Source organism: Strix aluco, chromosome Z, assembly GCF_031877795.1.
Source record: "Strix aluco isolate bStrAlu1 chromosome Z, bStrAlu1.hap1, whole genome shotgun sequence".
Taxonomy (NCBI): domain Eukaryota; kingdom Metazoa; phylum Chordata; class Aves; order Strigiformes; family Strigidae; genus Strix; species Strix aluco.
Window position 1 is genome coordinate 85,654,959 of NC_133971.1, and position 10,274 is coordinate 85,665,232.

General features: G+C 55.4%; 1 protein-coding gene across 1 annotated transcript; it reads left to right on the top strand.

The window, feature by feature from the left end:
• Nucleotides 1-40: 40 nt before the first annotated feature.
• Nucleotides 41-8,003, top strand: FANCG (FA complementation group G). Its single transcript, XM_074812663.1, has 11 exons — nucleotides 41-864; nucleotides 1,567-1,720; nucleotides 2,894-3,024; nucleotides 3,394-3,540; nucleotides 4,373-4,533; nucleotides 4,776-4,842; nucleotides 5,289-5,620; nucleotides 5,782-5,837; nucleotides 6,424-7,293; nucleotides 7,446-7,578; nucleotides 7,924-8,003. The coding sequence occupies exons 1-9, from the start codon at nucleotides 628-630 to the stop codon at nucleotides 6,843-6,845; spliced, it is 1,707 nt and encodes a 568-aa protein (XP_074668764.1). The 5' UTR covers nucleotides 41-627; the 3' UTR covers nucleotides 6,846-7,293; nucleotides 7,446-7,578; nucleotides 7,924-8,003.
• Nucleotides 8,004-10,274: the final 2,271 nt, after the last annotated feature.

Here is a 10,274-nt window from a genome sequence, read left to right on the forward strand (position 1 = left end):
TCCTCAGGGGTAAGGAGATCATTCTCTGTAGGGGGGCTCCTCGGGGCAAGGACATGCTTTGGAGATGTGTGGCGACGGGCCAGAGGTGAGGGGGTTGTGAGCAGGGAAGCCTGGCTCTGCTGGAAAGGGCAGGAGGTGGGGTGGCTTGCAGCCAGGGATGATCTACAGCTGCCTGTCTGTCTGCCTGCTGCTGCCTGCAGGGATGGGCCAGAGGTTTTAAGGGAAACGAGAGTTTTCAAGACGTAAGGTGGCAAGTCTCTAGCAAAATTTTAATGAAGTACAATATGAGTGTTTTCTTTAATTATGGTGTGCTGGCTTCAAAGAAAACTTACTGAAATAGGCTGCAGCTCAGAGGAGGATCTGCAGTGTTGGTCTATGCTTACCTGGGGGCAAGTGACCTCAGGAGGACTCAGCAGAGCTGGAGTCATAGCTCTGAACCAGTGTGTTGTCTCCTGAGTGTGCAGCTGTTAACTCCACTGTCTGACAGCTTGGTTTCCATGCTGCTGAGGCTGGACCAGCCCTGAAACCTCATTCCTCCCCTTGAAATGCGGAGCCCGTGCTTGCTAGAGGCTTTCTCTTCCTCTTGGGAAGGTGTCCCTTACAGGGTACCAACCTGTTGTCTCATGGATGGGGTTTTTTTGTTGTTTTGTTTTGTTTTGTTTTTTTCCAGTTCTGGAGGCCTGTGGGGCCTGTGGACAGGATCTTAGCACTGAGGAGCTGTGGCAGAAGGTGCTGCGGGAGGTAACTGTGGAGGAGCTGCAGGCACCTTTGCACCGACTGGGTGCCCTGCAAGCAGCGTGGTGGCTGTCAGCCAGCCGCCTGGGAAGCACTGCCAGCCTTTTCAGGCTCCTGAGCAACGCTGAGGTAACTGGGTACGGGTGGATGCCACACAGCTCCTGGTCACCTGCACTGGAGTATCTGCGCAGTTATAAATACCTGTGGGTTTGCTAAAGGAGGTAGAGCTGGCATAAATACTGTCATAAACCCCACTCTGCAAAATGTTGCTGTGGCATTTGGAGACCTGAACCCACCAGCACTGCCCAGTTGAGCATGAGTAATCCTCTCCCTGGTGTCCCAGCATAGCCTGATGGCACCAAGTGCGTTAAGGAGTCCCAGAATATCTCCTACCTGTTGGGGCCCTGGACCTCAAGGTGCGAGACAGGACACTTGGGTAGGCTGGAAGGGGGCTGCAGGTGGACTTGCAGCCCCTGTAGGGAGCAAGCTGTGGGCAGTGGGATGCAGAGGAACCTTCCCTGATGATTGTGAGGCTGCTGAGGGGTCCCACCTTTTTTGAATGCCCTCCAACAGCACTTGGATCTGCCTCACCAGGCGCCCTTTGAGGTGCAGCTTGCTCTGAGGTGAGGAGGTGCTTCCCTGGGCCAGTCAGGAATCATTGCAGCAAGGGGGTTGTAGCTGAACTGAGGGGGTGATAGGACATTGCTCCCCAGCACAGAGAGCATGGTCAAAGGATTTGGTGGGACCTCTGTTGCCCCATACCCTGGGATCAGTGTTTCCTGCTTCCCTTCAGCATTCCCTGCTCTCTCTCTCTCCTCTGTGTATTCACAGGACCCAGGAAGATCTCACTTCAGTGAGGGGGAGAATGAACTCCTCTCCCTGCTCAAGTCATGGCAAGTACCTACTGAGCAGGCTTCCCTGCCCCTTCTACAGAGCACTGAGGACTTGAAAGAGATCCTCTGCACCACAGCAGCCTTTCTGCAAGGTTTGTGTGGAGGAGATACTCGCACCAGCACAGCCTCCCACTGCTGTCCTGTCCCAGGACCCTCTCTCCTGCCCTTATCCTGGTTTTTCTTCCCAAGCAGACTGGCCCTTGGGGTTTTCTGGGCTCTGTCTTTGGAAGAGGGCCTGGGCTGAGCCTCTGGGTCTCAACTTTGCTGTTCATTATTCAAAGAGCTCTGCTTTTTCCCCAGCTAAGCCTTTCTCTGCACTATCACAGGGCTCCTCTGCCTGTCTGTGTCTTTAGGTAGGTGTCTGGGCCCCACAGTGATCTTGTATAAAGTGGAAAGCTAGCAGGGGACTTGTGAGGATTTTCCTTTCTTCTGTCTGTCTTCTGGCACCTGCCTTGCAAGGAGATCGTTCCTGTTGGATTACAGTCCTGCAAGAGCCATGCAGGGCTGGTGTGCAGCTTTGCAGCCTGGTGTCACAGCAGGCGACTGATCTCATGTGAACTGCTGAAATCTGTTCCACGCATAGTTTTTCCCCAATTGCTGTCTTGACAACCCCAGCAGCTCTGGGGGCAGCCAGCACTGCCTCGCTGTGCTCAGGCTGATGCAGGGTGTTCCTGTGAGGAGGAAGGGCAGGAGCTCCTGCCCACAGACCTCTCAAAAGCCTCTAGAGTGGCGATAGCACTTCCAGGAGGGAGGTGACAGATGTGAATGTGAGGTAGGCATGTGAGAGGGGCTTCAGAGGGAAGCCTGAAATGGGGACTGGAAGAAAAGCAAATACCATTCATGATAAATATTCATTAATTAATATCCCAGAACTGGGATCTCTACTGAGAAATGGCCCAGATATGCTGGAAAAAGTCTTTCTGAGATTCTGCGTGTCCTTCCCCATCTGCACCGCCGTTGCTGTGGATGAATTCACAGGTGGACCTGCCCAGCACCTACCTCTGCCCTTGTTCTGGGCCCAGGCAAGCATCTTGGTATCTGGGCTTGGAAGCTGCTACTATTTCTGCTAGACGTCTTCATTGATTGACTTGTTCTCTTGCAACACAAAGATGGCAGCTTGGCACCATCCTGCTGTGCGTTGCTGGGTGTGGAGGCGATCACACAGGTCCCTGTGGCATTGGGAAGAAAAGGGCACGTACGCTTGTTTGGGGGCCCGGTGGGGCAGGAAGGGGAGCCGCAGAGCTGAGATGTTGGGTCTGTCCTAGGGCTGCAGGAGCTGGAGGCTGGGAACTTCCCCACTGCCCTCTCCCTCCTTCAGGAGGCTGCAGGAGGATTCTGCTCCAAGAGGGTCCTGGCACAGATCTACACCTGCCTCGGCTGCTGTGCTCAGCGAATGGTAATGGCTGGGCCTCTCCCCTGCCACAGGGAGAGGGGAAACACAGCCTAGAGTGGGGTGGGAAGGCTCAGGCTGGTGTACACACTCCCTCTGCCTGGTTCTGGGCTGCTGCAGGAAGGTGAAGTCTTGAGCAGAATTTGTCGTGGCACCAGCCTCCTTGGACAGCTGCAAAATCCAGACAGGGATTTTGACTGAGTGCAAACGGTCGCTGCAGAGAGAGAACCCAAAAACCAGCCTGAGGAGGGCTGCCTTGGGTTAAAGTGCTGCCCTTGCTTAGTGGGGAGCACTGGGGAAGCACCGGGATCCTGCTGAACAGTAAAGATGTCAGCAAGATGTCCCTGCAACATGGACCTCTTTCCATCTAACTAGGGCAAACCTCAGACAGCCCTTCAGCACCTGAAACGGGCCCTCCAGGTAGACTTCCAGTGCCTTCCTGCCCTGTCCCACGTGGCAGCAGTGTACCACGAGCTGGGGGAGACCGATGCGGAGCTGCAGGCCCTGGCTCTGCTCTATGAGGTTTGTCTGCTTCCTGTACTTATGGGTTGATTTTTGCCCAGCAGAGCCTGCACAGAGCTTTCAAGGAGGCTCCTGCCTTCTGGGGGGCTCTTTGACCCTGGAGGGGTCCCTAAAGTAGGCTACAGCGATCCAGCCATGGTGCTGCCTTCAGCAGTGGGCAGGAAGGAGCCCAGTGAGATCAGAAATTCCTGCTCAGCACCTGGTGGTTAGATGTGGCAAGACCTTTGGGTCGCCATTCATGTTCTTGGTGGCTTGGGAGAAGAGGTTACACTCTCATGTCAGAAAGTTTCAGTCTCTTAATAAAAGTATGTAATAGTGAAGAGGCCTTTAAAAGGCAGATTGTGGCTGTGAGGGGATGTGCGTTAGCCGTAGCAACCTTGGTCTGCCTGGGAGGAGCAGGTCACAGTGATAGACACTGAGTTAGCTCTTCAGCTGTTTGAAATCTGTAAGATACAAACACAGCTGTAGAGAGGGATCTCTTGCTACGAATGGCCCAAGATCTGGTCTAACTAGCAGCAGCTCTGCAGCTGCAAAGGGAGATGGTGTTCCAGGCAGCTCAGAGCACCTTGAACTAAAACCTGAGGTGATCTGGGTGATCTTGCAAATCTGATGCCATGTGGACATCAGAAATCTGCCTGTCCCTGTATGATCCTGGTGGATCTTCCTGGAAGCAGCTGTGTTGTAGCAAGTGAGAATAGCGTAGCTGTGCTTATGGAAGTGCAGTGCTTGTGCTTGTCTGGGTGCATCTCCAGATGCCAGCAGTGGCAAATGAGTGCAGCTGTTCGGGACTTGACCATTGTGTTGACCATAGTTTTTTGTTCCTGTTTCACAGGCTCTGGAAGAAAAATGTCCAGCAGCTGCTTCCTCTAGTCCATACTTCCTAGTCCAAACAGAGCTTCCTGTCCGCACACCAATACTAGCTTCTCTCCTTCGCCATCGCCAGCCCTCTGAAGTGAAGTACCTGCTGGCACAGCGGTGTCTCCAGGACGGGAGGTAACAGCTCCTCTGGTCTGCTTGCAATATGCTGCTAGTTTGGGCTCTGTGTTTTTCTCTGTGCTCCTGGAAATCATCCAGTTCAGTACTGCTGTTGTAGGTCTGCTCAAAGTGTGGGTATCACAACCAGAGACAGTGTGGTACAGGGAGAGCCTGTGGGCTGGTGGTCCAGGTCCTGTCTGGCTGCTGGCACTTCTTTGGGTCCCTCTGCTCCTTCCACCCCATGTTCTGTCCCTTTGCAGGGAGGCTGATGCAGTGGAACACTACCTGGATTTTCTGGCTCTGCTTCAGGAGGGGCTGCAGCAGCAGGTGGGTATCCTGGTGAAGAGCTCCCTTGGTGATTTGATAGATGAGGTCCAGGGTGTCAGCCCTGGACTCCAGGTTTCAGTGTCTAGTTTGAGATGTGAAGGAAACGAGGTGGGGGCTGGTGCCTCTAACCTGTGGCATGTCCGCCTTTGGATTCACACCAGAGACCACTTGCCACTGCTATTTGGAGAAACAGCTTCCCATTCCCTGTGGGGAGCAGCTGTTGGCCTGGTTTTGGATGTCCTTCACTTCAAGAGTAGGGATTTGCTGCCTTGACTCTGAGCTGTCAGTGCCTCACAGCTTCTGCCTCCTCCAATGGGCTCCAGTGTCTGTGGGAGTGGGCCTGAGCTTTGCTGGGCTCTTGGTTCCCAGTAAGCACGGGGTCATTCTGCTTGGCTGGGCACTCTGCAGTTCTGTGTCTGAGCACTGCCATTGCTTTTGCTCCCCAGGTGCCCCTAGACTGTAGCTCAGCTCTGCCCAGGATCCCCGAGGTGTTCCTGGAAGCAGCGTCTGCCTTGGAGCAGGCTGGGAGGCACCAGGATGCCATAACCATGTGTGAGGAGGTCATCAGCCGGACGACTGACCTCATCCCACGGATGTTACGAGTGGAGGAGAGGCTGGAGGAGTGCCCATTGCCAGGGGCAGGGCTGGTGGGTGGACTCCTGTCCCAGAAGAAGGAGAGTCTGTGCTGCCTTGCCTGGAGAACAGCCGCATACCTGCACCAGGGCTGGGCGTGGGCCAACCTGGGTGAGAGCAAGGAGGCCATAACCCAATTCAGCAGGTGACGAAGCCTTGCTAGGAGAATGGGCATCCCCAACAGGCAGCAATGGCTGTCGGGGGCCAGAGCAGGGCGCAGCACAGCACAGGGGCTGGCCTGACAACCTGCAGCTGGCTTCCCAGCCCAGGAATTGTACCAAAGCTCCTTTGTCCTCTCACCTGCAGGTGCCTTGGTGATCTCTTACGAGTCCAGCTTTATGGGTCTGTTGTTGAACTGACAGGTAGGACGCTGCGCAGCTGGGACCTGTGCGGGGGCCTGGCTGCGTTGGGATGTGTGTGCTTGGCAGCAGTGGGTACAGGAGCAAGGTGTTGGGCCCAGTGTTGCCTCTGCCAGGAGGTGGTTGTCGCAGCGTGCTGAGCTCTGCGCCACGCTGGAGCCTCTGAAGGGACTGGCTCGTTTGCTTGGAGCAGGGTTTGGCCTCGGCTCTGCCTCCTTCCCTGCTGTCTTAAGTGACAGTTAAATGGGCTGTGAACCAGGAAGCTTCTCCAGTCCAGATTTCAGGGAAGAGATCTGTACCACTTGTGCAGATGGGCAAAGGCTGGGCTGCTGCTGAGGTCACTGTTCACCGCAGCCGTGTAACGAACCAAGCTCCTGGTGTTCTTCACCCTCACCCTCTGCCACCTCCTGGCCTCTCCCAGCCTGGCAGAGAGGCTGAGCACTGCCTCCTGGGGCCCGGGAAGCTGGAAGATGAGTAGCCCAAATAAAGGTTTGGCCTGTCCTGGCTGCTAACCTGGCTCAGCCTGCTGGGACAAGGGAGGGAATGTCTGGAGGATGCTGTCTCCAGGTGTGTGTTCTTTCTGTGCCAGAGAATCTCCTGCCAGAATTGGAGGTGCTCCAGAAAATCAGGTTGCTCTCTCTCATCGGGCGAGGTGCGCAGTTCCTGGAGCTGGAGAGGCACAAGGAAGCCCTATTGGATTTTCAGCATGGTTTGCAGATCTTGCCAGGTAAGAGGTTCATTTTGGTGAGGAACAGAGGGGATTTCCACAAATTTGTCCTGGGCTGCTTTTCTGTCTTCAGCAGAAAGGTCTTGTGCTTTAGACCACACTTATTTGGATGTCAAGGAGTTCAGTACAGCTACAAGCAATGTCACATACTTGAGATGCTTCTGTGGGGCCTGGCCAGCTCACTGCCCTGGAGAGGCAGACCAAAACTATTGTCAGAGGAGTGTATCAGAACCCTGCCCACAACCTGTGCCCTGAAACAGCCTGGAAATTTCTCTTCTTCCTGACCAGACCCCAGCCTGGTACAGCCAGCTTTCTCACAGACAGGATCTGCTTTCCCAGAACAGAGGAACTGGAGTCTTGCTTCATCCTAGGAAGCAGCATGTCCATGCCTGGCCATCCAGAGGCCGAGTACGGAGGCCTGTCAGTGGAGAGGGGAGCAGGGCGGGGAGCTGTACGTGTCCTAAGCACAGCTGAGTGCTGCTCCCAGGGGTGACCTCCCCTGTTCAGTGCTCCAGCTGTCCTGACACACTGCAGGGATGTGAGCTTCACCAGGATTTGCCAAACCTGGTCCCAGTCCTGTCCGAGGCTCCCTCCCTTCGGGGGTGCAGACCTGCCTGCAAGGAAAACCCCAACCTGTGTCCCAACAGAGGTGTGGCTGGCTGGGCTGCAGGGCTGATGCCATCTGCCTTCACTGCCAGCCCTGGAGTTAATTAGAGCCTGTGACACAGCTGGGTCAGTCTCCTCCCCATTACACCACCTCTCCTCATGCTCCCCTCCTTTGTCTGGCTCTGAAGCTGCTTTTGCAACACCCTGCAACCCACAGCAACACTGGGGACCTGCTCCTCCCCTGCTAACAGCTGAATACCCCACTTCGTGTCTTGCAGGTGACCCAGCTGCTGCTTCCTACCTGGTGCAGGCCTTGTGGAAACTGAACCGAAAGCAGGAGGCGGCTGCTCACTGGCAGAAGTTCTCCCAGGGCCCCCCTGGGGAGGATGGGCAGCAGGAAGGGCAGGGAAGGTGTGTAGAGGGATGAGTGGGATCTTAGCTGGCTGCAGGAGAGCTCCAGCAGTGCAGCCCGTGTTTCAAACTCTGTGGGACAGTTTAGCTCAACTCCTGCTAGCCTGCACCCACAGCTCAGATGTGTCTGAGGAGCTTCCCCTCACATCTACTCTGAGAGGCCGCGGGCTGTGGCTCAGCAGGGACTCCCTGGGGCACAAAATGCTAACACGGAGCTAAATGGAAGGGCAGAGGCTGGGGCAGAGCTGCGGGCTTCGCGCAGCCCATGGGGAGCAAACAGCTTAGTTGGACCACAGCAAGGGAATGCCACAGTCCTTGCTGCTGCAACGCTCCCTTCTCTTCCAGGGCCTTCCCTTTGTACCTGGTTTCGTGTCTGAAGCAGGCGATGTTCCCAGACAGACATTCTCTTGCCAGAAACATACAGGACTACCTCAGGACCACAAAGGACCCCTTGAGCTAGCCTGATCAGTCTCCCCATCCCCACCTGCTGAAGTCTCCCTGTATCGGGCTGGCTGGCACAAGGCCTTTAAGGACTCCTCTAAGACTCAGAATGACTCTTGGATAAAGCTGGATTCCCAAAGGACTGAAACAGAATAAATCTTTTCTGATAAAAGCCTTGGCTCTATTTGAAGTTTTTCTGTGCCCTTTTTCCAGAGCAAACCTTGACACTGCCTGGAGGGGCTGTGAGCCCATGGGCTGTGCCCTGGGTTCTTGGGAGGTCAAGGGCAGGATACCATCATCATCATCTGCTATATGTGGTGGGGCAAGCTCTGGGCTCCAGGGAGGTGGTGGTGGAGTCAGGCGGTCTCATAAAACAAAGTGTTGTCAGGTCGCCTGTCCTACTGATAAAGGAAATGGTACCTACTTTGCAACTTATTTACTTATAGCAACTTATAATTATTTCTGAATATCTTAATAATTCTGCTTGCCCTGGCTGTTCTGTGGAAGCTTACCAAGGACTACTGTGTTCATCAAAACAAAGCTGTTTTCTGTGGAAACTTACCAAGAATTACTGTTTGGCAAAAATAAGAGACACGTCCTTGGGAAGCAGATGTGCTCCAACTAGTTTAGTCTTTGTAATGGATAGGTAGCTGTATATGGGCGGTATAAACTAATATACTGGTGCTTTTAGGTAAGATAGAGGTGGTAAACCAGCGGGAACCACTCTTGTTATTCAAGAAATTGGCTAAGAGAATCTGTGCATGCTCCGAGGAAAAGTATGAGGTGAGAAAGACTGTGAGCCTTCCTCCAAAAGCCCCCCGAAGATGCCCACCAGGAGGCAATGCGCAGGTGCAAAGAGAACATAAACTGCTGAGACCAGCCTCTAGAGCTAACCCAGCCTCACTCATGCATATGGATGTTTGTGTTATGTAATCCGATGAATATGTATACCCACACTGTAAGTTTTCGGTAAAATGTGCGGTGGGTGTGCAAGCTTTGTGGAGAAATCCCCTTGCACCCCGGCTGGAGTAAACATACCTGCTGTGTAACTCTTGAGTTGTAGAGTCTGTTTCTGCCAATCACTACCTGTGCCTCATATCCTGGCTTTGTACTCTGTCAGTGTTGTTTGGAGCCCAGAGCAGCGGTTTTGGCTGAAGCACATATCTGAGGCCTGATTTCCACCACACTGCGCTAGCCAGGGATGGTGATGGGGTCTAGATTGGTGCCTGCGTGGCCCCTGTGTCCCTGTGGGTTTGTGCCAACCATCCTGCATGGCTCTGGGCTCCGCTGTGACACTGAGCAGGGGGGAAGGGGCACTTGTTCCTGCCCAGCGTCTGGCGCAGCTGATTTTGGGTGACCGCATAAGCTGAGCCTTGGGCAAGCCTTGTCCCCCACGAAAGGGAAATCGGGAGCTACAAGGCAAAGGGTGAGTTGGGAGAGAAGAAACGGGACATGACAAAGCTCAGGAGAAGCGCGAGCTGGGAGCTGCTGCGGCCCCCTCTGAGTGCGGTTCCCTATGCAAAAACATCTTGGCAAGTCGGAATCCCCCGCAGGCTGCAGGAATGGGGCTCCACGTGCAACGTCCTTTGGTTCCAGCGGCGTTTCTGGCCCCGAGGAAGCGCCACCCAGGTGGATGCGAGGGTCTGAATGGGGTGGGAACCGGGGCGTGGAGGGCGCTGGGTCAAAAATACCAACCCGGGGAAAGAAAAACTGCCCAAACCGTACATAAATGGGGGAAAAGGGAGGCGGGTGGGTGCTGTGGGCGGAGGGGAAGGCCGCACGCACCCCTTCACCCGAGGGCAATGCCCCCCTCGGAGCGCGTCCCCCCACCCCGAGCCCGGCGCTGCCCCCGCCATGCTAGCGCGTGCGGGCCCGCTCAGCCCACCCCCCAAGCGGCTCCCCGAGCACCCGCCTCCCGCCCCTCCTGATTGGCTGCAACTCTGCCGCCCGTTTCCCCTTTCCTCGGGCGCTAGCCAATCGCGAAGCGAGACTGACCCGGGGAACTGTCTGGGCGGGACTTCCCGTCCGGATTTTCCCATTGGTGGATTTTTGCCATTGGCTGCCCGGGCCGTGTTGCCAGGTAGAACAGCCACGGCAGGGACGGCGCTGCGATTGGCTGGCGGATGTGGAGCTTGACTCGTGACGTTTGCGAAGAGAAAAGGAGAGGGGCGGGGCGGAGGAGAGAGAGCGCCCGTTCCTTCCCCCCCCGTCGCCCCGTCCTCCCCGCTTTCGCCTCTCCCATTGGCTGAGGCGCT